Source organism: Oryza glaberrima, chromosome 2, assembly GCF_000147395.1.
Source record: "Oryza glaberrima chromosome 2, OglaRS2, whole genome shotgun sequence".
Lineage (NCBI taxonomy): Eukaryota > Viridiplantae > Streptophyta > Magnoliopsida > Poales > Poaceae > Oryza > Oryza glaberrima.
Genome location: NC_068327.1, coordinates 23,079,067 through 23,107,009, shown reverse-complemented (window position 1 = coordinate 23,107,009; position 27,943 = coordinate 23,079,067). Strand labels below are relative to the sequence as shown.

Sequence of the window (27,943 nt, the reverse complement as noted above, 5' to 3'; positions counted from 1 at the left end):
CTCAATATTGTCATCTACCCGTCATACCATGCCACCGGACCAGAAGGTGATTATGGTCTTCGGCGGCCGTCGCGCGCGGATGCCTTGCTCCACAACAAGTCAGCCGCTCAAACCACACTCCCCTCTGGCATTGAACATGAGGTTTGACGACGATGTGTGTGTATGTTTGGGCAGGTAGCTTTGTTTCAAGCTGCACTAGCTAATTAAGATCGATCTCCTTGTCAAAGTCACGATCAAACATCGAAAGTACATGCATGGAAGAAATGTTGAAATGTAATGAACTAAATGATGTCCTTTTCTCCCCTTATTAAACAACATCAAGTTTCTTTTATTTCTAAAGAATGTTAATATCCTTTTTATTTCTTCAATAAATAGTACTGCACTCCCTATGGTTTTTGTTGTTTAGCATCTTGACTTTCGGGCATACGTTTTATGATTTATCTTATTACAAAATATAATTATCATTTATTTTATCATTACAAATACTTTAAAAATGGCATTATCAGCTGATTTTAAATTAAAACTAAAATTACACCTTAATTACAATATACTTCACATAGCAATTATAATATAACTACATACAACTTACACACAACTTACACTATAGTTACAAAATATTTTTCCTAAAAAAACCGTCACCAGATTCTTAGATAGTCCCATTCCACCCCCTTAACTGCCGTGAAAGAACTTTGGGTCTTAAATAAGACCAAATTTATCCTTTTGTTTTCTCAGTAAAATATTCGAATTATCCAACAAATCAAGGAAAAATCATCCTTCGATGACCCATGAATATTCGTGAAGTTTCTCCTCTAGCCAGTAACAATACGGAACAATCAGACAATTTTATCTGGCTCAAGCACCATCTCTCGCACCAGATTAAACTATTTTTTTTCATGGTACAATACAATCCCATGCCGGCCACGAAAAACAAATGGCAGAAATAATAAACGAACAAAACAGCCTCTCTCCATCGTGAACTAACAAAAAATAAAATAAAAACAAAACAAAATAATAATGGAATTACGAAGCGCATGGGAAAACGACGGGCACGATTAAATCATGGCGGGGAGTGCCCGGAACCCCACTTCCACACCTCCAACCCCACGCCGTCAGCCTTCCCCTTCCATGCACCCGGTCCACCAACACCTCATCTCTTGGACCCCACACGCAGCCACTGCCCACGGCAACGCGGTGCTCGTGCACCGAGTCCACACGACGCGCCGCGCGGTGCGGGGGCGCCGGCCTTTGGGGATAAATGGGCTAATCCGGTAGAAAGCCCACCACTCGCTCGCCAGTTCGTCGTCCTCTTCGCCGAGCTCGCGAGCTCTCGCACTCTGTCTCCATCCCCGCATCGCATCGCCTCGCCGCTGCTGATCTCGTCGCGGTCGCCGGAGGGGAGCTGCGAGGTTGGGGAGCCTTATCTCTACTTCCTGAGATTTCTAGTAGCTTTGTGTATGTGTGTGTGTTTGTGTGTTGGGGGGACGCCGATCGGGTGGATCCTCCTGTGGTGGTTGGTTGGGCGCAATTCGTGCTTGGTTTATTTGCTGTAATTCTAGCGGGGGAGCTGGCGTTGTCGGTGCTAATTGCTGCGGGGGAGCTGCTGGAATTCGTGCTTCTGCTTGGGAATTAGAAGGTTTGGGTTTTTATGATTCAGAGGGCTGTAGAGCTCTTGAGATTGGCTGCGAAAATTCAGGATTTGATCAACTTAGAGAGCATTATCTATGGATTAGGAGGGATTTTTCTTAATTTTTCTTAGTTTTTTTTGAGCTATCAAGAGTTCATGCCATCTTATTTCTCCCTTTGTTCTTAGCCGGAAGGATACACGAATCAGTTTTTTTTAAAAAAAATATTTATCTCAATTTTCTGCAAGCATGTTCAATTTCTAAGTGGAAATGCTATTTAAAAGACCAGGCTTATTGATTGGTGCTATACTTTGATTTTCTTTGGAATTGTAGTAGAAGCATCAGTTGCTTCATGCTGTCCTACCAACCTCTCTTATTATTAGCAAAGTAAAGTTATTAAATTTGCTAATTGTTGATATGTCAGTATTTTGTACGAATTGTGAAATAGTTAATTTTCAATAACTACACACCATGGTTGTCCTGTTGTTGGACTGGAAGCAATAAGGGAATATTCCATTTCTGTCCATTAAAACCCACAAAGATGACCCTGTGCTCATCTCTACCATTGCCATGCACCTGTTTGTAGGATTGCCTAACCCAGAAGTTGGTGCTTCGAGATAGCCATGGCCACCGGAGTGGCACCAGCGCCGCTCCCACATGTCAGGGTCCGTGATGGTGGCATCGGCTTCACGAGGAGCGTCGACTTTGCTAAGATCTTGTCGGTTCCTGCTACTCTAAGGGTGGGCTCATCAAGAGGCAGGGTGCTTGTGGCCAAGAGCTCAAGTACCGGTTCTGATACCATGGAGCTCGAGCCATCTTCAGAAGGAAGCCCACTTTTAGGTATAACTCGCCGGCTGTTGTTCACCTTGCATGTATATTCGTGTTAGTTGTTCTTAGTGCTTTTAACTGAATGAACATTTTTTCTGTAAAGAATCTGACAGCATGTCTTTTGCCCTTTTGTTATTCTTTAGTTCCCAGGCAAAAGTATTGTGAATCTATATATGAGACAAGGAGGAGAAAAACCCGCACTGTGATGGTTGGGAATGTGCCACTTGGCAGTGATCATCCCATTAGGATTCAGACTATGACCACCTCGGATACCAAGGATGTTGCTAAAACCGTAGAGGAGGTACACTCCTATTTGAAGTTCTATGTTTTAGTTTTTAGTTCTATGCTTGAATAGTTGAATGCTGGGCATGCATTAATCATGTGTTCTTTTAGATGTTCTATGTTTCATGACTAGTGAAATAACGAAGTATAGCACTGGTCCAGGTTATGAGGATAGCAGATAAAGGGGCTGATTTTGTTAGAATAACAGTCCAGGGTAGAAAGGAAGCTGATGCCTGCTTTGAGATTAAGAACACTCTTGTTCAGAAGAAGTAAGAGTCATCATTTTTCCAGATTCAGTGAGTTTTCATGAATGAATTCTCATCTTGCTTTTGCATTTCAACAGTTACAACATCCCCCTAGTGGCTGATATTCATTTTGCCCCGACAGTTGCTTTAAGAGTGGCTGAATGCTTTGACAAAATTCGTGTCAACCCAGGGAATTTTGGTGAGTGAAATAATGATGTGTATCATTTTAGTGTCAATATCTTATCAAATCTGTGCATATGCTGAGAACTCTACTTGCAGCTGATCGCCGTGCCCAATTTGAGCAGCTTGAATATACTGAAGATGATTATCAAAAAGAGCTTGAGCATATCGAGAAGGTTCCAAATATCTCACTCTTTAGTGTTAATTTAGTCAGTAAGAATGTGCAGTATGTTTCCTTACTTGCATAGCCACTTCCATATCATTTCAGGTCTTCTCCCCGTTGGTTGAGAAATGCAAGCAGTATGGAAGAGCAATGCGTATAGGAACAAATCATGGAAGTCTGTCTGACCGCATAATGAGTTACTATGGTGATTCTCCACGCGGAATGGTATTATTTCCTTTCTGGGGATTTCATTCAAATAACTTTTCGTTTCATGGATGTCTTCAATTAATGATCGTTTTGATAGATGAATGACATGTTCTACAAATAATTTCAGGTTGAGTCTGCTTTGGAATTTGCCAGGATCTGTCGGAAGCTGGACTTCCATAACTTTGTGTTTTCAATGAAAGCAAGTAACCCTGTTATCATGGTCCAAGCATATCGCTTGCTTGTAGCAGAAATGTATAACCTAGGGTGGGATTATCCTTTGCACTTGGGAGTTACAGAAGCTGGAGAGGGTGAAGATGGGAGGATGAAGTCTGCCATTGGCATTGGAACACTTCTGATGGTAATTGCATTTTTACTTTGTGTATTATATTGCATATATCATATCTTTCCATCTGCAAAGGGTAAGCATGCCTTATGTCTTCCTTTTGTTGTCTTACAGGATGGCTTGGGCGATACAATCCGTGTCTCCCTCACGGAACCACCTGAAGAAGAGATTGATCCTTGCCGGAGATTGGCAAATCTTGGCACACATGCCGCAGACCTTCAAATAGGAGTGGTAACTATTTATTACCTTTCTCTAGTTTTACACTTTTCTCTTGTTTAGCTGCCAATGCCACACATTAATTTTGACTATTTTTAGTAGTGTTTTGTTCTATTTGTTCTTTTAAGAATTTCTATTTATATACATTATATGTTCTCAGGCTCCTTTTGAAGAAAAGCACAGGCGCTATTTTGATTTCCAGCGTAGAAGTGGTCAGTTGCCTTTACAAAAGGAGGTTAGTTCAAAATAACTCCTATAGTCCATAGTTATCATAAAAACAATAGTGCTAGATTTCTTATTAGTTGCACTTATGACAGGGTGAGGAAGTAGACTACAGAGGGGTCTTGCACCGTGATGGCTCTGTTTTGATGTCAGTTTCCTTGGATCAGTTGAAGGTAACTCACATATTTGTTACCCTTTTGTGCAATGTGTTGATCTTGTGTAACTTTACCAAAATATATTTCAAGACAATAGTCTATTTTGTAATATACAATTCTACAACGTGATATTTTCAGTAGCCATGTTCCATGCATTCTATGCATAGTTCATAGTACATAGTGAGAATAGCAATAGCAAAAAGAAGGCATTGATTTTTTTCTATCTGAATCAAATCAATTGATGCATTTTGTAATGATGGAAGGCTCTCTTATTTTTCAGGCTCCTGAGCTCCTTTATAGGTCTCTTGCTGCAAAGCTTGTGGTTGGCATGCCTTTCAAGGTCTGATCCTTATAGCTGTACATTCTAGCAAACAACTAAACTTTATTGGTACTTCAGTCTAAACTGATGTTAATTTTTCTATGAATATCAGGATCTGGCAACTGTAGATTCTATTCTTTTGAGGGAGCTCCCACCTGTAGAAGATGCTCAAGCTGTGAGTTCCTTCAACATTATTTGTTCTTTTCACAAATCACAAGCTTATACTAACATTCTATTCCTTTAAAATTTTTGTGTTGAAATCTGTAAAATGGTACAGAGGCTTGCACTCAAAAGATTAGTTGACATCAGCATGGGTGTGTTGACTCCCTTATCAGAGCAACTGACAAAGCCACTCCCACATGCAATTGCTCTTGTCAATGTGGATGAACTGTCAAGCGGTGCACACAAACTTTTGCCAGAAGGTAGACATTTGAATTTGATAATGATCTTTGTTGTTTTGTGAATTGTGTTTATGTCATTTTCTGTATTTTAACATTTTGCTTAGTCTGTTTTATTGATGAATCTTTTTTTTTATGTAGGCACTAGATTGGCTGTCACCCTTCGTGGAGATGAATCATATGAACAGCTAGATCTTCTTAAGGGTGTTGATGATATAACAATGTTACTGCACAGTGTTCCTTATGGTGAAGAGAAGACTGGCAGAGTACACGCTGCTAGGAGGTAAGTGAACACAGTAGGCCAGTTAATACACTCCCTCCATTATTACCATTTGTTGGGATGAACCAATAGTCAATTCTAAGTTACACATTAAGCATGAAAAATGAAAATGGATTTGACTCTGCAGAAAACTGACATACAGACCAATGTTTCCACCTGGTTTTCCATTGTTCTGTACTTCTCTTTACCTAAAATTTTATTTTTTTCAATAATGTTTTGCAGGTTATTTGAGTACTTAGAAACCAACGGTTTGAACTTCCCTGTAATCCATCACATAGAATTCCCCAAAAGCGTGAACAGGTACTATGAAGTGCTTATTAAGAGATGCATTGACCGCCCATCCTTACCCCTTGAAATTACTGTACCTTTATTCTCTTGTGCTTATTTGAGTTAAATTATATGCAGAGATGACCTTGTTATTGGTGCTGGGGCAAATGTTGGTGCTCTTCTAGTTGATGGTCTTGGTGATGGTGTACTTCTTGAAGCTGCTGACCAGGAATTTGAGTTTTTGAGGGACACATCCTTCAACTTGTTACAGGGCTGCAGGATGCGCAACACAAAAACGGTAAGCTGATGAATTCTTCTCTGTTAGAGTGTAGATCCCATGAACAACGTCAACCTTTAACTTGTGAGATATCATGAAGAAGTGCAAAATTGCACTTTTAACAGTAAATGAACCTTATAGCCTACCGAAGAGGATAAATAACTTTAGGCAATTCTCTCTTGTGAAGCAGAACATTCTTTTGGCGATTTCTGACCGTTAATTAATGCTGCAGGAATATGTCTCTTGTCCTTCTTGTGGGCGGACACTCTTTGACCTCCAAGAAGTCAGTGCTCAGATTAGAGAGAAGACCTCTCATCTGCCAGGCGTCTCTGTAAACTCTCTTACAGACCTTCTGCCTCCCTTGTTTTCAATCGCATATTAGCTAGCCTGATGGCTAATCATGTCTACATTTGCCTGGCAGATTGCTATCATGGGTTGCATTGTCAATGGGCCAGGGGAGATGGCCGATGCTGATTTCGGATACGTTGGAGGTGCTCCTGGGAAGATCGACCTTTATGTTGGCAAGGTAACCTTTTCCTATACTTGTGGAAGTTGAATCATATCAAATGGAATAATGGAAATCACGGTATATCGTTGAACATAGCTGCAAGTCAATATTTGTACATGATCATGCAAACACAATCAACAGTAGGGATGTTAACTGCATGGCATATATATGCTCTTTGAGCTGAAACAAAAACTTAGAGCTGCCATTTTCCTTCCATTAACACAAGTTCTACTTGTTTTGGGTGCAGACCGTCGTGCAACGGGGCATTGCAATGGAGGGGGCCACTGACGCCTTGATTCAGTTAATCAAGGACCATGGCCGTTGGGTGGATCCTCCTGTTGAGGAGTAGGCCGTAGCATGTAGTTCATATATGTACTCCTCCATAAACAATGTTGTAGCTGAGGCACATTGTATTATATCCACGGAGTACATAAATACACGTTCTGTACATCAGTTTAGAAATAAAGTAGGAATAGGGGTGGCTGCAACTTTGTAACACCCTCGTGAAGCATCGGCAAATCCAAATTAGAAGCGTCCTGAAATCAGTGAAAAAGAATTGATACTGCTATTTTTTGTACCAATTGAAAAAAAAAAGGAACACATGATATGACTAAATCATGGGTTACATCTTCGTCAAAAAATGTCACAGCTTACATTATTTTCACTACTTGCAAATACCAGACGATCTACTGGTTCGGGAACTTGACGGGTGCAAGAGACGCGAAGCCCTTGTGGTAGAGAAGCTCGGCCATGACGCTGTACGCGCGCTGAGTCAGGTGGACGCCACGCCATCCCAGCTGATCCGCTCCTCGGGCCTCGCGCACACCGCCGTCCCGCCCGCGCCGCACATCCGCTCCATCTCGAAGTTGTACTTCCCGCCGCAGCACGCCTTGGTCAGCGCCACGCCGTCGAACCCCGTGTCGCGCGCGCCCTCCAGCATCCGCACGTACGCGCCGGAGTAGTCGGCGTACGCGATCGTGGCCTCCGGGTACGACCACCTCCGGTACGAGCACCACCGACTCCACCACGCCGGTCATCATGCGCCCGACGTCCGCGCGGCGCTACGACCTCCTGTTCGCGGCCTGTTCGCGGCGATCTCTCCCACCATCACCAGCAAGCTCGCGCCAGCTTCTCTCGCTCAAGAATTTTCAGAATATGCCATCGAATATGCACCGTTTTCAGGATTGACCACTCAATTCGCACTACTTTCATAATATACCATTTGGACGCGATATTTTCTTCGTTCCGTGACACTCCCATCCTTCCACCGTCAGCGCCAGTAATTCCGTTCGCACACCAACAGCTCTCTCTGAGCGTCCAGCTCCAGTGGGGGAGTTGTTGGTGCGCGGCGCGGTAACACCGATCCTCGCGAGGGCCGCCGCGTCGAGGGCGGTGGCGCCGGTGACGGCGAAGTTGACACCGTAGGAGAAGTCGGCGCCCTTGTCGATGTACGGATTGAGCAGCGGCAGCCCTAGGTCGTTGGCGAGGTAGTCGATCATGAGGTACCCGTCGTCGGAGCACTGCCCCGTGGCGCTGCCGATGGCCGCGCCGTACGTAGGGAGGCGCCACGGTGTGCTCCATCAAGGCGAGGAAGTTGCCGGTGTCCGAGATGGAGTCCCCGAAGTTGTAGATGTCCGTGATGCCGTCCACCACCGCCCCCTTCGCCTCCGATGACGACGACGACGCGGCCTTCCCCGGAGCCGGCCTTGCCTGGCAAGTGCCGACGAGGAGCAGCGCCAAGAACGCGACGAGGAGTGGATGAACCGGCCTACTCGCCATGGCGCTCGGTGCAAGTGCAAGTGGGTGCGACGCAACAGTTGTTGTGGCATGGCGCGCGCGCGGTGTGGAATTCGATCGGAAACGATTTAAGCTGAGACATAGTCCAACTCCGAAACCCAAATTAACCATACATACAGTGATACAGGTGAATCGACGAGATGATCATGCACTACTTAAAAAAAACCGTCAAAACACATTTTTGTAGGCGGTCAAATACTCTATGTACTTAAAGGCCTGCGAAAATAACGCCCCAAAAGTCGTTTCTTAGTAGTGATGCATACGCAATTGCTGCAATAACTTAAAAAGGGTGATTTTTATTGCATCAACGTAACACGTACACTGCATTAGTCCTCCTACATTGAAAGCACAAATTAAACCAGTATGGTTGCAACTTGAGACACACAAAGGTGATCGATCGAGAAGGTTAGCTATAAACAGCACCCCAAATGGCACGAATTAATAATGTAGTTCTTTCTGCATGCTGACCAAAATTTCATTTTCTTTTTCTCTCCCCTCGTCATTAAAAAAAAGGTTTAAAGACAGAATTACAAGCTAATTAATCATCAGTGGATCGAGAATTAATTAAGGGATCACAATGGCTGCACCCCGCTATTCCGGAGTAGCTAGCTCCATGCACTCACTCATGCATGCAGGCATGCATATACATGTCCCTTGCCATGTCCTATCTAACAATTTACACATTTCGACAAAATGCTCACGGTCGATTTGGATTGTGTCACTGACATTAATTGGTTCATGCATCCACGCATGCGTTACTCTCAAGGAAATATGAAAGTATCATCCTTAATCAGGGTTCCAAACTAAGGATAGATACCTTTCAGTTTCGCCGTCTCACTGCTTCATCAATCAAGGCCTGCTGCAGCAAGTGCACTTCTCCTGCTCATGCTTCAGAGCCTGCACGCAGAAAGACGACACAAAATTCAAATGTTTATATCGCTTCTGTTTTGGAGCCTCGGCTAAAAAATGAAAATATGTACAACCAAAAAAGGCAACACGTACGAGTTCTAACCAAGTATATAACCATTATAATGGCAAATGTGATCTATACTTTTGTAGACGAAGACAATTAATGATAGTACCAGTGAATATGCTAGCTATATACTTTTATCAACTACTTATCCGATCAATATGCTTCAGCATTACAAACTAGTTCTTATATATATATTTCTTCTATCTTATTTCATCTCTAAAATACAAAGTTTATAGTGTAAAGAGATCCCCAGGGATGAATATATCTTCTAACACACCTCGTAGTTAATTTGTTCCAAACAATACTAGCATGCATATAATTTGTAGTTATTTGTAGCAAAGCACGGCTATTTCGCTAACAAATCTAAATAGAAAATATGTTATCTCTCAGCCTTGAGAGGTGTATTAATTACCAGCCCATACATCACTTGAGAGGGAAAAGATTTAAATAAGACAAATTGATTAGAACAAAAGGGAATGATCGACAATGTCCGTTTTTTTTCGTTTCTTCCTTTCCTTCGCATAGGCTCGTCTAGCTGGTTGCGTTATGTAACAAAACCTCTTTTCCTTTTAATATATTGATGGGCGCGCCTTTTGCGCATTCACGAAAAAAAATGTAAATGTGAATTTTCAATCTTATCCCCTACTTGCGGGATTAGTCCTTGTGAAGAAATCCTCAAATATGCGTACCTGCAGCTGGCTCTGCAGACCCTTGATGTGCTCAACTGCAAGGTCCAACATGTCCGCTGTGCTTGTTTGCTGTTGCAACACGAACATAATTAATTACTCAATTGGTTGCATTATTCATGCGCAAAAAATGTTACCGCTAATTAACATTAGCTAGAACTAGATCAGAGTACGTACGACCCCTTTCATCTATATACAATAATCATGAATTTGTTGAGAAAGCATGTTTGGTATGGTGTTGGAGTTGTGGCTGTCATGCACCAAAGCTCTAATCTCAGTGCCTATAGAATTTAACTACACAAACATGGATACACTTTTTCTAGAAATTCTATTAGGTTATGATTTTGCGCTTGGTGTCCATGAATTTGTTGAGCATGTGTTAAGGGACACTTCACAGTGCACACTCATGGGTGAGTGCGTGTGCATTTGCCATGTCTATTATTAGGGAGAGAAACATGAATCTGTGTGCTAATGGCACAAGAAATGTGGAAAGTTTTTTTTTAAAAGAAAATACTTAGCTAGGGATGTTCCTTTCTTCCTCAAATATCATGTAAATATAGGTATGAACATTATGCAAAGTTCAAATCGTAATGGCCACCTTGTCCATGTTGGGCACCAGCTCCTGCAGCTTCCTGAGCTTCTCGCTAATTCTCGTCCTCCGTTCCTACGGACGCGCATCGATCACACCGACGTACATGCTCATGTGTCAAGATCTGAAGAGAAAGCAAAAGCAAATATAGAGGCGTTTTGATCATGATATTGCGTACGTACCCTCTCCGCGATGCTCCTGGGGTGCGTCGCGCAGCCGCGCTTGGCCCGCACTTTGAACGGCACCTGGTCATGCTGCAGCTGCAGGTACCTGTCCATGCCGGCCATCTCCAGCGCCGACGTGCTCGCCATGCCGCCGAACTGCCACCATTTCCCACACGCCCAAGAAATCAAGAACACATCGCGATATATGTATATATATATATATATCACAAACACAGCAAAGCTAGCTACTACTTCTTCCTCTGTTTTACATTAATTATAAGTTGTTTTGAGTTTTGAATAGATTCATACATGTATAAATGTATGTGTTTCATACATGTGTCCAAATTCTTATGAATGTTAGTAAATATAAACAAGGGATGAAGAGATCAAGAAGCCTTGTAGTGTACAATGATTCAATGAAGGTAGCCCTAGCAATCAAATTTGCCGAGCAATCTTTACCTGGGACTCGTACCCGCCGAGGGTGGAGATGATGTCCCTGGACTCCTCCCACGGCCCGACGATGGAGAACCCGCCGCCGCCGCTGCTGCCGCCGGCGGAGAAGGTGCGGGGCACGGAGGCCTCGGCGCCGGCGCGGTCGGGGAAGGCGCCGTCCTCCGCGATGTGCGAGAGGTGCGGCGGCCCGGCCGTGAAGCTCAGCTGGGACTTCATCTTCCTCCCGCCGCTGCTGCTGCCGCTGCCGCTGCCGGCCATGGAAGGGTGGTGGTGGTGGTGGTGGGCTTCGGCTCCGCTGCCTCCCCCGCCTTTTGAGCCTGGAAAGCCTGCTTAGTTTATTGCCAAGTAGCAAGCACGGAAATTAACTAATGATCGCTAATTAGTTAAATTAACTGTGTGTGAGAGAAAGAGCTACTGTTACCCAAACGCTAGTTGAAAACTGCCAAGTGTGACAAGTAAACAATAGTTTACGGTATTAGCATACCGTTAGAGCTAGCTCTATAGGTACACGTGTTGAGCAATAAGTTTAACCTAGATGTGATGGGATGTTCAAACTTGCTTCTCCAAGGTTGAATGGAGTAGTGTGTATTTGATTCTACAATATTTTTCTGTAGTAGGTGCACGTAATTAAGGTTAGGTTTGATTCTCATGTTCAAATGTGTGTTTAACTGCAGGTGTAATGTTATATATGCATAGTGGTTCTATAAATATTTTCATAATTAAACACTACCAAATTTCTATTTTAAATCCATGTACAAATTAAACTTGACTAATCACCGGTTATTATAGTTAAACATAACTTAAACCACAACAATTACCATTCATCAACACTATGCACTACTAACTAATTAAAAAAAACTACAAGCTAGCACTACGAAATTAAAAGTGGCCCGGCCGAGTAGCCCCAGCACAAAATAGCACGATAGATACAGGATATACTTCCTCCGTTTCTAAATATTTTACACCGTTAACCTTTTAGCACATGTTTGACCATTCATCTTATTCAAAAACTTTTGTGAAATATGTAAAACTATATGTATACATAAAAATATATTTAACAATGAATCAAATGATAGGAAAAAAATTAATACTTACTTAAAATTTTTGAATAAGACGAACGGTAAAACATGTTTAAAAAAGTCAACGGCGTCGAATATTTAGAAACGGAGGGAGTATATGAGAGGAATATTCTCGTGACTAGAATCATATGTTCCAGAAAGTTGTACTCCATCCATTTTAAAATGTAAGGTCTATTTTGAGTGGTCACAAGTATTAAGAATATGAAACTTACAGAAAGATGAGTTCAAACGACCACCTTAATTAGAAAGAGTAGTAGATCGTTAGTGAGACGAATATATATAATATATATATATATGAAAGAGACAAAAACAATTAAAATTAGTGTTTGCATTTGCGTTCATCTTTACTAACTATTACTAGTTACTTATAAGCACATCGTCAAACATGTACTTACGTGTTGCAACTTAATTTCTACTCCCTCCAATTCAGTATTGGTCGTTTTGGATGAAAATAATATCAAAGTTAGCAATCCGGCCGTAACCATTTTTTCAAACCTTGTATGCCCAATAGTTACATCGCTATTCAAATCAAAGGTTTCAAATTTTGGATTACTATTGGGTCCCAATAGAAGCCCAAAAAGTATTTGAATTTTTTAACTTAGGCCCCGTTTAGTTCCCTAAAATTTTTTTCCAAAAACATCACATCGAATCTGTGAATACATGCATGAAGCATTAAATATAGATAAGAGATAATCCCTCATATGCCACTAAAAATTGATCTGATCCCTTATATGCCACTGAAAATTGGCTCTTCCCTTATATGCCATTGGTCCAAATTTGCGTACCCTCTCATGCCACTACCGTGTGTTGACCGTTAACTCTCAAGTAAAAAAGACATATTTGCCCTCTCTGAGTTGTTAGGCATGCCCTATACTCAGAAGGGTAAATACGTCTTTTTTCCTTAAAAATTAACGGTCAACACATGGTCAACTGACGGGAGTGGCGTGAGAGAGTGTGCAAATTTGGATCAATGGCATATAAGGGAAGAACTAATTTTCAATGGCATATAAGGGATCAGACCAATTTTCAGTGGTATATAAGGGATTCTCTCTATAGATAAATGAAAAATCTAATTGCACAGTTAGGGAGGAAATTGCGAGACGAATCTTTTGAGCCTAATTAATCCATGATTAACCATAAGTGCTACAGTAAACCACATGTGCTAATGATGGATTAATTAGGCTTAAAAGATTCGTCTCGCGGTTTCCATGCAAGTTATGAAATTATTTTTTTCATTCGTGTCTGAAAAACCCTTCCGACATCCGGTCAAACATCCGATGTGACACCCAAAATGTTTCTTCTCGCAAACTAAACAGGCCCTTAGCAAAATGGTTGGTTATCAACTTTTAAAATATGTTGACAGTGTCTGTGACGACTTCATGACGGTCCAGTCTTTAAAGGTGCTTATATAGCGGTAGGGTGTGCGTGTATGTTCAGAGCGTTGAGTATGCATGTGTATATATGCATGTTTGTGTCTGTACTGTGTTAAAAAAAGAAAATCCCAAGATCTGGCCTAAAATTTTCAAAAAAAACATTGAAATTTTGGCCCCACGATTTTTTTATTCCACAATGTAAATTTCTAGTCAAATTGCTGCGAATGACGCGAAAATTATTTTCTGACCAGTGAACTGACATGCACACATTACACTATATTTATTTTGAACGTACCTACGACTACTTCCAGGGGATCGATCTTATTCTCCTCAAATTAATAAGAACAAGTACTCTCTCCATTTCAAAATACAACAACCTAAGAATATGGATAATTTTCTTCATTGAATCGGATGGTTTCTTCGGTTTTTTTGTACTACGATGCGAACAGATGGTATATTGAAGCCTACCGGACACGCTAGCACGTGCATGCCGCGTGCCGGCCCGTGCATATGAGCAAGCCTCGCACGCTGACATAGACGCAGCCAAGAGAGAAAGCAAACGCCAAATCAAGAAGCCGAGCAATCACGCATGCCATCTCAACGCACCGTAGGTTACTATCTTTAGCGAGGCAAGACCGTGACGTCACCGTCAGGCCATCAGCAGAGGAGCTGAACCTGGACAAACCGGGGGGCCCACCCCGCAGGCCAAGTTGCGGCGACACGCACGTGGTCCCCGCCTTACATTAAGGCAAGTGGCGCCCTAATTAATCCATTGATCAAAAATTAATTAATCCACAAATTAATCAAATGCCCTCATCTTTTTCTTTTTGCCTTGGCTAGGGTTCGAGGCACTAAGATCCACTGGTAATTTAATTGTGCTTGCTGTCTTGATACTAATTAATTGATCATATATGCGCAAGTTGGTCTATCTAGAGCAGAATCTAGAGTGCAACTGGCTGCCGCATTGAAAGAAATGCTGCTACATGGGCTCCACTGAAAGACATTTGACTCTTTTAAACTTTACTCGAGGCTATTCCTACCTCGATCAAAGTATAATTACTAAATTTAGTACTGGAGTAGTACTTATATGTGGATTTCGACATTTCTACTGGTACTATTTTTATCCTTACCAATTGTTGTATACAGGTTGCTCGGTCAAAAGGCCATTTTAGATGTTGGTATATATGTAGTGTGAAAATTAATTATAACATAACTCTATGTTCATATTGATCTGCATTTCAAAAAGATATTGACACACTTATTCCTAATTTTTGAATAAATGATATTTTGAAGTTTTCATTAAAGGGTTATTATCTCTGTATGCTCTAAAACGTTGAATATTTGTGACGCAGAATTAATTTAATACTCATGGAATAAATAATGATGGTGCATAATTTTGCAATGATTTTCATCAAATGAGGTGCATATAGGTAGCCTTTATATGAAATGAGAATACTTGCCAAAAACATTTTTAAAAAGAGCTTGTTTTAGCTAGCTAGGTTGGCGAATGGTGATACTAATTAATCAAATGTACATATTTGTGCAAATCCTGGAAGATGAATGCATGGTTTTCTAGTCTTATTATGAACAAATTAAATTAGAAAAAAAAACATCTATCTCTTTGCTCTCTCCACTATAGCTTCAAATTGTTTTTTTCCCCATGTCTACTATTGTAGTGAAGAATGGATTGTCATGCGCAATGACTTTGCAACTGAAAATAATGGATCAAATGAGAGAGAGGGACACCAGGTGCAAGTGGCAAAAAAACTAAGCCATTTATAGCAAGTTGCAATAGAAAATAAGACAATCTAGAGACACTCGATTATAAAAAGCGTACGTAAAAAGAATAAAAGCGGTGTATTCAAAACCCTAGACCCCACATTTCACTATCGATGATACCCTACTTGAGAAAACCCGCCTCCTGTGTAGCCCATAGTTTTCCATCGTCCTTCTTACACGCCGAGCCAAATTTGTGCACTCCTCGTAATAACATATGCCTTAAAAACTTGAACTCATATTACATTATCACGAAAACAATTAAGCCGCATAATCTCATGGTGGATCCTTAATTAACAGCTTTTATATATATATATATATATATATATATATATATATATATATATATATATATATATATATATATATATGTTTGACCCTAACTGTGGCAAACATGCATTATTATCACACAAAAGTTACTAACCACATATGGGAGCCTATGGCTAATGGCTCTGAGTAGAAAAATGGGCACAGAGGATCTCCATGATACTATTTATGGCAACTCACGTAGCAAAAAGCCGCAGACTAACACATCCATGGATATCCACACGCATACTGATAGTAGTCTGATATACACACTAGCTCCTCCCATGACGGCCTTAGCGAAAACCACTTTTTAACCCAAAAAAAAAATCCAGTTAGGACCGGTGAAAAGTCGCACGCGATGATCGATTCACGCGCGCGCCGCAGAAGCAACTTGCAAAAGGGATCGAGCTTAGCTAGATAGCGCGAGCTCATCAGCATTTCGTCGTCGCCGAGCGAGCTAGTGGCTTTGGCAGTTAGTAGTGATGGGAGTTGCATAGAAGTTAAGAACCAGGTAGACAGAGATCGATCGATTGATCAAACCCGTTTGGTTTCGGATAAGTATGGGAAGAATCTGAAACAGTGTGGAGGAAACACTGAGAGAGAAAGAACACCATTAACAATAATATCGATGGAATTCGTTTTTTTTGGTGGTTGTTGCTAGAAGCCTAGAACAGCAATTCATGTGATCGATCGATACTTCGATCGTGTGCGTGTGTGACGAGAAAGAGATGGGGCATGTGAAGGCAAAGACGAGGTTGACATTTGCACAGCTAGCCGTTCTCTCCTGACAGAATTAAGCTAGAAATTGAAGATCCGTGACTCTGAGTAGTCCTAACCAATTAGCTATACGCCTATACACGATGGGCTAGCTATGCACGCACGCGACGCCAAATTGAACACGGATGAACAAATAAAATAAAATAAAATCGAACAATGGGTTGGCTAGCGCAATCGATCGATCGATCTTACCGTTGCTGGCCATGAGGTTGGAGAAGAATCCGGCCGGCGAGCTGCTGTGCCGCGCCAGCAAGTCCACGCTCCCGTCCTGCAGCTGATGCCCATGCCCTCCGCCCCCTCCGCCGCCGCCGTGCGGGCCCAGCGAGATGTCCCCCCCACCGAACCGCAGCCCCGCCGCCTCCGCCTCCCCTCGCTGCGGCGTCGTCGACGACGACGACGGCTCCACCCCTCCTCCTCCTCCTCCCCCCACCGGCAGAAACCTCCTCATCATACCCCTCCTTGGATCGATCGATCAACTCCACCCCCCGCGACCGAGACGCGGCCTCTCGTCGATCGATCTGCAGCTCGCGCAGGCGCAGGTAGGCAGGCGGCGCGTGGTGTGGGTGGAAATTTCGGCGTGAAAATTAACAAAACGACGGGGGCGGCCTATACTATAGCTAGTAGAGGAGAGAAGAGGGGAAGGGAAGGGAAGGGGGAGGTGAGGTGGTGGAGGTGGTGGGGCTAGGCGCAAGTGGGAGGAGAGGGTGGTGGGATTTTAAAGGGAAGCGAGGCCCCGTGATTGGTTCTCGGGGCGTGTGGCGCCGTGGGGACCAGCGGACCGGCCGGGCCCGGGCAAGTGGATGTCTCGCGCGGAGTGGAGTGGGCTTCTGCATTGCGCAGCAGCAGCAGTAGCAAGCCGTAGGTGGCGTCGCGCGCCCCGCCCCGGAACCGGCAGGCATCTCTCTCGGCTTTTCGCTGCATCTTTGGTGCTAGATTTTTGTGTTGGATATATGATGCTGATCGAGGAAAGGGAAGGAAGAAGAAAAAAAAAGGATTTTTTTGGGGTGGCTTAGATTTTTGGATGCTTTCTTTCCTCTGCTGCGGACTGCGGGGACTAGAGGATGAACTCGATAATCAATGGTGGTGGCGGCAAATGTTTATACTTCCTCAGTCTTATATTTACCTCTTGTGATATGGAGGAAACAAGCTGGTTTGTGGTGTTGTGCACTCGTAGGAGGGGAGGTACTTAGTTAACGGCAAAGATCGATCATGCAAGTTGGTTGGGTCAATTTGGTGGTCGAGCTGACCTATGTTCGCCCATCCTCTCGATACTTTTCTCATCTAGACTTTTTCTATGACGCTAACAGACTGATTATCACAGTCATTGGATAGATCGACATGGTCATATGAAATTGTTCGATATAACTGGTTTAAGTTCAAACAAATCCAATCTAAATTTTATTTTGCGGAAAAAATGTTTGAATTTCACTTGTTTTCAACCGTTATTGCTGTTAGCGACCTTGCCGTTAGGGAGCGGTTTTTTAACCTCGGCACATCTGTAAACTCTATTGCAAGGGAGTCATGTGTATGTCTAACAGTAGTATAATTTTATCACAATGATTTGTCTCTTTACGAGTTGTATTATAAACTCACGGTGTTCCCCGCAAAAAATAAAAAATAAACTCATGGTATGTGTAAATGGAATTAGGTCAAAATTTAGGAATGAAATGAATAATCAATTGGGTGTGAATGGGTCAATGCACTAAACCATATGTTTTGCTCACTAGATATGACAAGGAAAAACCGAACCATCAATAACACTGGAAACCATGTTTTTGTGGTGACGCTTAGTTAACTCATACATCAATTATAATCTTTTCTCTATCCAATTCCACTTTGGTCTATTTTGTCTATTTGAAATCATGTTTCAGCTATCTTCTAAGTAAAGCAAACTTGAAAACCTAGTACATCTAAACCTAGCTCCACTAGTGTGGTCCAAAAGCAGTGGAGTAATATCATAAGAGGAAGACAACAAAAAATAGGATAGAGATAGTCTTAGCTTGTGCCGCAGTAATTCATTCGATAGATTATTGGTTCGATCAACTTCGTGTGAGAAAGATATGATAATGATGAAATGATTCGGTCGCACGGTGGTTGTGAAGTCGGAGCCATGATATGTGGCATCGAAAGCATTAGTCAAACGGACTTCGGTTTTGGTCAGGTGAAGTTGTGTTCCTTGGTTCTTAATTCTTATCAAAATTGGAGTCGCCTGATCACGTGTGCGGTGGTGTGATGACGAATGACGGCGAGTTTTTACCAATGTACAGTGAACTGCGTTTTGTTTCAAGGCTGTTAGTTTTGTTGTCGTGGTTATGCTTTGCTAGCTAGTTAGGGTGATTCCTATTTTTTGTTAGGTCTTATGAAAGTTAAAAATATTTTTTAAAATATGAGTTTTTTTATTGTGAATAATGGGGAACAAATGAAGTTTTGGGAGGATACATGGCTAGAAAACATGGCTTTTAAAGATAAATATCCATCTTTATATTATATAGTTCGAAGGAAAAATTTATCTATTGCTAATGCCATGGGATCTGTTCCGCTTAATGTTTCTTTTAGAAGAGCTTTAGTTGGTCAGAATCTTGTATATTGGCATGAATTGCGTGCTTCTATTGTACATATTCAGTTGAATCAATCTACTGACTATTTTAGATGGAATTATCATCAAAATGGTTTATTTTCTGTAAGGTCAATGTATCTAGCCTTAAGCCTTAATTAATAATGGTTACATTGAGAGAAATAAGATTATTTAGAAACTTAAGATGCCGCTTAAAATTAAGATTTTTATGTGGTACTTACTTAAAGGGGTTGTGTTAACAAAGACAATTTGGCAAAACGGAATTGGAATGGCAGCTTAAGATATTGTTTATGTATGAAAAATGAGACTATTCAATATCTTTTTATGGATTGTCATTTTGCAAAATTTGTTTGGGGAGCGTTTCAGTACTCTTTTGGTTTATACCTTCCTACTTTCATACATTGTATGTTTGATGGTTGGCTTTGGGGGTGAACAAGAAAAGGAGCAAACTAATTCTTTTAGAAGCTTCTACTATATGTTAGGCTCTGTGATTGAGTAGGAATGATATGATTTTTGACAAATCACTATCTATTTCATATATGCAGGCATTCTTCAAAGCAACATATTGGCTCCGGTTTTGGGCACAACCGTAAAAGTGTGATGAAGATGGAGAGCTTTTGAAAGTTATATGTCGTAAGCTTGAGACGACGGTTATGCAACTTTTTGCCAACTATGGATGGAGATTCACAAATAGACTTAAATAATTGTGTGCTCCTTATATTGGTCTGGTCACTTTTTTTATGTTTGGGTGTGTTTAATTCTATTTGAACTACACTCTTTGTTTAAGTGCTAGATTGTAATAATTGGTTGTAGCTCTGTTGAGCAAAGGCCGGGATGTTATCTATTCCATTATTAAAAAAAAAGCTAGTTAGTGTGTTTATTGTTGTATGGCGGTTTTAGCCCGGTTGTTCTAAATCAACTGAATATTAATTTGCTCTTTTTTAGAGAAACACCCAGAGGTCTTCCGGCTGGGTTAGATGACCTTGGTCCTTATCCCTTCTAATTATTTGATATTAGGTACTTCACTAATATTCGTATCTTTTTTAAATTAATTTGCCCTCTTTTTAAACTATTCATCTTTTCTTTAATATAGCACTAAATTAACCGTGATCTTTCAAAAGAAAAGGCGAAAGGTGTGAATATGCATGAAAGATCGAGTGGACACCCCCCCCCAAAAAAAAAAAACCCTAGTTGTTGTCACGTGACTCTCAAAGTCCATTTGAGGACTTACTAACTGTTTGAAATTAATGGATAAGGCTCCAGCTAAGTAGGCGGGAAAAGATCAAACGTGTTCAGTGGATTTATACCAAATGTGGTCCGTGCGACATGTTGGTCCATAAAAGGGCATATGAAAGTTTCCTTTCAGCTAATTAAAGCCAGTGTCGAATACTTATACAGTATAGTTTTCGAAATAAGTTTTACTTCTACAATGTAATCCATTCATGGATGAAAAAGCTGTGCGCCCAACAGCTATAGCTATACAACTATATCTATTTGTTAATTAAGAGGTTCATATCTTGGGCACACAAAGGTTCTGTTTGAATCTTCTGAAGATAAAGATGAAGATCAAATGTTTTACGTAAAACGAGGTAGTAATAACTTTTGATTAATTAGATTTTAATTATTACAAACTTAAAAAAAGATTAATCTGATATTTTATAACAACTTTCATATAGAAAATTTTCACACGAAACGCACCGTTTAGCAGTTTGAAAAACGTGCCACGAAAATCTAGAACTTAATCTGCCCTTTGTTGGGTTCTCGAACAGGACCAAACTTCATGTCCATACTCCGTACTGTACATACCAACTATACTAAACATCGCCAAAACGTTTTAAAAATATTATACATATACTTTCAATAGTATTATACGTATGCGTAAAGTTTTATCCTCAAATTCATTATATTTTAGACTTAAAAAAAATCTAATAGCTTTATGAATATAAGTCTTAGATTTTTTTTCTCTCTATATATATATGATAAATTTAAAGATGGGACTTCACACGTATATATAAATACTATTTAAAGTACATGTACATTTTTCTAAAAAAAATGATATTTGTTAGTTTGTATACATTGTGTGTATACGCGAAGGCTCACGTAGACATTTTGCACCCTCAATTATTTATACTAGACTAATAACCACCTAAATATTGTTCTTAGCGGTTTTGACTTAAGCTTGCCTACGAGATGCCAACGTGTCAGTCCAGTCAGCAAAAAAGTTTTAAAAAAACTCCGTGGGCGCACTTGTCATACTTCTCCCTCAATCTAACGCCTCCCCGGTCACCCTACTCTCTCTTCCTCGTGCGCACGCTCGTGCGGCCAACGGCGGAGTGGTGCGGTGTTGGTGTTGGTGGTGCGTCCGCGTCGGGCACGACGGCGGTGTTGCCGGAGAGATGGAGTTACGCAAGAGGCGGGCGTCGACAAGTATGGACCCCAGGAGGTGGAGGCTACGTGCGAGCGCGTCGGCCGCGCCCTTTGCCTTCAACGGCGACGACAGCATTGGCCGCTCGTTCTCGGCCTCGCCTCTCTGACCGCAGGTCGGCCTCAGCCTAGCAGTAGTCGGCCACGCACGTTGGCCTCATTTTCGTCACCGTGTTCTTGGGGCTGGCATGCAGGCGGGAGAAGGAGGGATAGCGGCATGGACAGCGTGTGTGCCTGTGCAGTGACCTGGGTGGATACTATGTCAAGTTGGAGCTCTGCAAGTCGGCGCTCTGCGACGGCGACGGCAACAGGGACACATCGTCGTTGTCACCGTGCTGCGCGGCACGAGAAAGATGGTGGCACTGACGGTGAGGCTTGCGATGACAAATGTGATGGTGACAAGGGCCCAACGTCGAGGTCGTTGCCCTGGAATAGGATCCGATCGGCAGCTCTAGCGGTGGCAACGGCTCAGTGCTGGCGCTAGAGTACGAGCGCGGTCGGTGGCCACAGGGCGGTACCGCGGCGCGCGGGAGGTGCTCCAGGCGGCGCAGCGCTCCCCCCGTGAGAACGAGCGGTTTAGCATCATGGCCATCGTCGCGCACCGTCGCCGCCCTGGGCTTCTCTAGCCGACCACGCTCCACCTCAAGCAACCCGGGGAGTAGTCTTTGCTGCCACCGCGGCCTTCTCCTCCTCACTGCTCGGTTCAAGGATGAGAGAGAGATCGAGGTGGAAGGAGGTAGAAGAGATGAGGTGAGAATATATGGATCACTGACAAGTGGGCCTGTTATTTTTTGCCGCGTTAGAAATGCCAAGTCAGCTAACCTAGCCTAAAACCATCTAAAATAGTGCCCCGGTATTCGTCTGGTTTTAAGAGTTTTGGGGTATTGAATACAATATATGTTATTATAGTTTAGAGGGTAAATCGTACTACCGTACCGTAATAGTTGGGGGGTAATACATACTCCCTCCGTACTCATAATGGAAGTCGTTTAGGACAATATTTAAGTCAAACATTGGGAATATAAATCATGAATAACTCTCAAGTTGTTGAGTTTGAAAATGTAAAAATTATATGAATAGATTTTTCTTGAAAAATATTTTCATAAAAGTATACATATATCACTTTTAATAAATATTTTTATAGAAACAAGAAGTCAAAATTATGTTTTGGAGACCGTGTCGCTGTCCAAAACGAGTACGGAGGAAATACTTTTTACTCGTAGTTTACAATATCGATCTGTTAACTGTTTATAAGAGTATTTGGATCCATGCAGTATTGTAGTAGTAGTAGCAGTACATTTGAGAACATTGGAGTACGAATTAGGTGGTGTTTGGATCCAGAGACTTAACTTTAGTTTTTATATTTAGATACTAATTTAGAATATTAAATATAGACTACTTACAAAACTAATTACATAAATGAAAGCTAATTTACGAGACAAATTTTTTAAGCCTAATTAATCTATAATTAGAGAATGTTTATTGTAGCATCATATAGGCTAATTATAGATTAATTAGGCTCAATAGATTTGTCTCGCGAATTAGTCTAAGATTATGGATGGGTTTTATTAATAGTCTATGTTTAATATTTATAATTATTTTTTAAACATCTTATATAATAGGAACTTAAAAGACTTTTAGTACCATTTAAACAGGGTCACTCCAATCGTAGGTGAAATTCAACAGCTGGGTAATGCACTAGTGCGTTGTGTCAGTAAATTTCGTACTAGTACCACGAGACAGCTAGACAGACACGTCAGGTCACGACGCAGCACTGCAGCAGGGCTGTAGCCTGTACGGGAGGCGTAGGCGCAACATCTCGAAAATTTTGTTCCGTAGCTAAAGCCCCCCCAAAGCCAGCCGCGGTTTTCATGGATTGCACAGGCGTTCCTCTCCGCCGGATTCCGGAAAGAAAAAAGAAAAAACAAGATGTCCGTTCCCTGGGTGGTGCATCCGTTTTCTGGCAGGTGCATGCACCTCTCGCTCGCTACCGCGGTAGCGCCCACACGAACCACGTTGGCTTTCGGCCAACTTGCCCGATTCTTTAATCCCCTCACGACGTACGTCGCTGTCCAATAAAAAGTTTTAACACCAACTATAGTAGCCAGCTTAATTTTAATAAAACCAAAGAAAATTCTTAATTCCTTAGGTCCCCATCGTTTCCTTCAATCAGCATTAGCCGCTACCAAAATTTGAAATTTTAAAGTTGATTTTAAAGTTTTTCATCAAAGTTTATTTTCCAGCATTGGTATTTAAGTCGCTAAAAACACATATATGAAAGTCTTATCTGTAAATTATTATTATTTTGCTAATACGCCGAATGGCGTATTATATGTATTTGGCCAAAGGATGGGGGCCTTAAACCTTAGCCTTAGTCGTGCCCTACAAAAGACACACGCCTCGTCAGGGCAAGGGTACTCGAGCGTGGAGGCATGGTTCACAAGCCATGGTCGGCGAGGCCATGCTCTAGCAATGCGGTGCAGTCCACCTCCTCTCCGAGCGCGGAGCTCCAACGGGTGATGGCCAATGAAAGAAGGAGACCGACTTGCCGTTGGTTGTAGCATGTAAATTCCTTGCACTTTCTTAATAAATTTCGGCTAGTGTTCGCTAGCTCGACCAAAAAAAAAGAGAGGCTGATGATGGGGTTAGGAAGTGAAAACAAGCTCAGTGGAGGAGAAGAAGATCGAGAGGCCTATTTGTATGATGCTTTGTCGATGTAGATTTAGTCCCATGCTCATCCCTCAGCCACAACAATCCCATCATTGTAGAGCTCATCAGCTTGCTCTACCATCTCTCCTTGTTTATGGGCCACTCCCAACCTGCTACCCATCGCCTGATCTATGAATCTAGCTGTCAATGACCTCATTGGCCCTAGTCTTGAGATCACCCAGTGGATCCTTTGGCAAAGTGGATCCGCCTTTGTTTTGCTTTGGAGAAAGAAAACGATGACTTAGCTAAAGATCTCGTCGGTCAAAGAGAGAAATGCCTTTGATATATGCTGAAAAATGGAGGAGAGGCAGTGTCAGCTGGAGAGCTCTTTATCCACACCCGTGGGGATCGAGCTTATTGGCGTAGAGGGAGAGACATTGAGGGAGAGAGAGTGCAAGGCGATATTTTTTTGTAATTTCTAGATTTGGTGGTGTTTACTGCAATACTTTGAACTTATTTGTAAATTAAGTAAAACATGATTGTAATAGAAAATATCATAAACTGACATAGAAAAACAAAGATAACAATTGAAGCCACTAGCGCTATGGAGAAAATGTGTGACCTCGGTCTACATATAACGGCTATGTGTTATTACCATGTCACTTCTAAAACTACCATATAACCATATACGTTTTTCTCCTACTTATCAAAAATATAATTAACAATTTTTTTTACCGGTTTAGTTTACAAGAAAAAACTTTGACTGCATTGTTGATACCCTAACATCCTTGTACGAAGGCAGGCGCTACACAACACCGCTGCCGCTTGCCGTCGCCGCCGTAAGCTAAGGCTGTCACGCCGGCGACCGGCCACGGCCGACGTGGAAAGCGACCTAATCTGTAAAGTGTAAACCCACCCTATAGAAAAACCCGGTTGGTGGGACGAGAATCACCGAATCAGCGTCGACGACGACGGCCGACGACTCCAGCAGCGGGGGTCACGAGACTCGGAGCCGAGAGAGAGAAAGAGGACCACGCGCGCATTCACTCAACTGCATAAAAAAACCCCGCGCGGCGGCTGCGCAGTCACGTCTACGCTCGCGGGATCGCTCGATGAAATCAACCAAAATCTTAAACAAACCGAACCAACCAACCAACCGTCGCGCGTGTGCGCGCGAGGCGCTCGATTAGCGGAGACGCAAACCCGTGTAACACCGCGCGGAAAAACTTAAAGAAATCCGCGTCGCTCGCGCCGTCGCGCGCGCGGGGGGCGCGTAGTACCACCACACACGGTTCTGCACTTGTACTACCACGCGAACCTGATGCGGTTTACCGGTCATCGATTGGCTGCGAGGCTTGCTGTCGCTGGTGGTGGTAGACTGGTAGTACGTTGCTTGTACTACTTCACTCATGTCTGGAGATTACTACACTTCGATCTTTTCCTCTGTTTTGTTAATTGAGATTTGGAGGTGTTACTGTTCGCTGTGTGGTTAAGTATATTGGTGTATAACTACAAGTTGGTACTCTCAAAGGGAAAAAAAGGTACTGCAAATTGGCTAATCTATGATTCTATTCTGCACATGCATATAGATAAGCACTATAATAAGGAACTGAGGATCGTGAAAAGTGGCATTAATTATAACAGGACCATGTACGACTATACCACTGGCAGGGATTTCACGGAATCAACTATAGGAGTAGGTTAGTTGGCACTTGGCAAGGTTGATTGATTCACTAACGTGGGGAAAAGAACACACGAGATCAAAGGCTGTCGGGGGCTTAAAATAAAAGGGCCCATCTGGGATCAGCTCTTTTAAGCCCACATCACTAGCCAGGAGGCTAGGAGTCCAGTATTGCCTCGTACTGGGCCGTCCTCTGAAATTTGGAGGCCCTGTCTAAAATTCTAATCAAGTGACAAAATAAAAAGAGGTAGACTATATAACAGCATACCATTACAACGGAATAGCTGTCGTTAGCACGATACTCTATATGCGATTTGGTACCAGGTACTATACCGACGTTAGCATGATCTTATACTTATAGGTATCGGATCTGGTGTATCTAGATATTATGCTAACATAATCATGACATCAGCTATTTCATTGGAACAATATGTTGAGATTATAGGCATATAATAATTTAATCTATTCCATAAATAAATCATGACATTACAGATGAAAACTAGCATGAACGCATCATTAGATCTACACATGTAAACTACACAGTATAACATGAACAGATCAAATATGCGCAACATATTGAACACGTACCGAGTTGACGGAAAGACCGGCTGCTTGGTCGAAACTTTTCACAGGCGTCTACGAAGGCACGAAACACGCGAGCGAAGAGGAAGACGAGCCGTCGCGAACGAACAGGGAGCAGTCGCGCGAAGCGCTTCCCAAAAACCTTATTGCCGCCTTCTCCCAGTGCAGGACGTCGAAGGCAGAGGTTCCGGAGACCTGCTCTCCCGATCGCCGGTGCACGCCGGCGAGCGAGATGGAGTAGTCTACGAACGACGGCGCAGTACAGAGTAAGAGGCAAACCCTAGATTGATTTCGCGTGTGTTGCGTGAAGACGGCGGGTCGATTTATATAGAGAAGGGTCGCTTGATCAGGGCGCCCGCACGATCTCTACTGCGCGTAACCGAACCGGATAAGTCGTGCGTAACTTATCCGGACTCCATGCCGTTTGCACGCATCGGATTTTTCGGAACGTTTCCAAAACAAAAACGAATCCGAATTTGCAGCAAAACAAAACTGCAAAAGGAGGCTGCATCTGCGTAAGGGTGAGGAGCCAATTTTTCGGACCATTCGACACGTACGTCGTGCACGCGCGCCGCCTGCCAGCGCGCGCGTGTTTCCCCTCTTCTCTCCACCACACATGCTTCAAATGGCTAGGAGGGCATCCTCCCTTTTAAGGAGGTCCCCCTCTCCTAGAATAAGCAAGGTGGTACTAAACTCCACATGCATGCAATCCATGAGGTGGGCTTTTGTGATTTTCCAAAGAATTAATCTTTGAGTGGGCTAAGGCCCATTCATTAATTCCAACAATCCCCCACCAAATCTCAAAATCCCACTGAGATTTGCCTTTTCCAATGTACTGTTTATATACCAGCGGTTCGATGGAGACCGATTAAGGTTGAACATCCACCTAGACTTCCAAGCTACACTTACTCACAACTTGAACAATGGACTACGCCTTGAATTGCAAGTCTTGTGCAAGCAAGTTTCACTCAAAGTCTTATCTGGTACTAGACCGTCTGTAGACTACCCCTCGGGTGGAGCGTATAAGTCATACTCCTAGGTCTTTAGTAAGCTTCCTAGAAGATTCACCCAAAATCTTCATAGACTGCGACCAACAATCAAGCTTACAAAGATGAGTTCTTTCAAGAATGTTCTGCAGGACAACATCTTCGCTAATTAAAGCCAACAGAACTCATTAAGGCATAGCCAACCTGCCTTGCAGCTCACGAGAGTACATGCATCTTCACTTGGAGAGGGTATATATTGGTACTCTCCTCTAGTTTACTAATGATTTGTTCTTCCCAGGATCTAATTCACGGGATCTCCGATCACATAGACTGGGTTACCACCATAGTATAACTCACATAGGTCTCAAACCCATCTCCTTCGATGCATTGTCTATCACATTTCGTGATAGTCCCTTCGTGAAGGGATCTGCCAGGTTTCTCGCTGTTTGGATGTAATCCAACGTTATAACTCCGGAGTTTCTTAATTTCCTGACAGATTTCAATCGTCTTTTCACATGTCTAGACAATTTCATATTATCCTTAGAACTATTCACTTTGACA

At 42.4% G+C, this 27,943-nt stretch overlaps 2 protein-coding genes and 2 pseudogenes across 3 annotated transcripts; 2 read left to right on the top strand and 2 right to left on the bottom strand.

Moving 5' to 3' along the window:
* The first annotated feature begins 1,285 nt into the window (after positions 1-1,285).
* LOC127762233 (4-hydroxy-3-methylbut-2-en-1-yl diphosphate synthase (ferredoxin), chloroplastic) lies at positions 1,286-7,127 on the top strand. The gene is made up of 20 exons (XM_052286664.1): positions 1,286-1,406; positions 2,209-2,462; positions 2,594-2,751; positions 2,895-3,001; positions 3,076-3,176; positions 3,257-3,333; positions 3,426-3,545; positions 3,655-3,885; positions 3,985-4,101; positions 4,247-4,321; positions 4,404-4,481; positions 4,744-4,803; positions 4,895-4,957; positions 5,060-5,204; positions 5,322-5,463; positions 5,683-5,760; positions 5,866-6,025; positions 6,237-6,335; positions 6,426-6,530; positions 6,760-7,127. Exons 2-20 carry the CDS (start codon positions 2,246-2,248, stop codon positions 6,859-6,861), a joined length of 2,235 nt encoding a protein of 744 aa, XP_052142624.1. The 5' UTR covers positions 1,286-1,406; positions 2,209-2,245; the 3' UTR covers positions 6,862-7,127.
* A 35-nt stretch (positions 7,128-7,162) lies between these two features.
* Positions 7,163-8,452, bottom strand: LOC127762599 (acetylajmalan esterase-like; annotated as a pseudogene).
* Positions 8,453-8,761: 309 nt separating this feature from the next.
* LOC127762234 (transcription factor bHLH128-like) lies at positions 8,762-17,168 on the bottom strand. Of its 2 annotated transcripts, none has more exons than XM_052286665.1 (6): positions 16,678-17,168; positions 11,181-11,500; positions 10,740-10,877; positions 10,567-10,632; positions 9,972-10,040; positions 8,762-9,206 (listed from the first exon to the last, which is right to left on the bottom strand). In XM_052286665.1, the coding sequence occupies exons 1-6, from the start codon at positions 16,934-16,936 to the stop codon at positions 9,159-9,161; spliced, it is 900 nt and encodes a 299-aa protein (XP_052142625.1). In that variant the 5' UTR covers positions 16,937-17,168; the 3' UTR covers positions 8,762-9,158. The 2 variants fall into 2 exon arrangements, with proteins under 2 accessions (XP_052142625.1, XP_052142626.1); XM_052286666.1 differs by having other exon boundaries at positions 11,181-11,491.
* Positions 17,169-21,456: 4,288 nt separating this feature from the next.
* LOC127762598 (uncharacterized) lies at positions 21,457-22,306 on the top strand (annotated as a pseudogene).
* Positions 22,307-27,943: the final 5,637 nt, after the last annotated feature.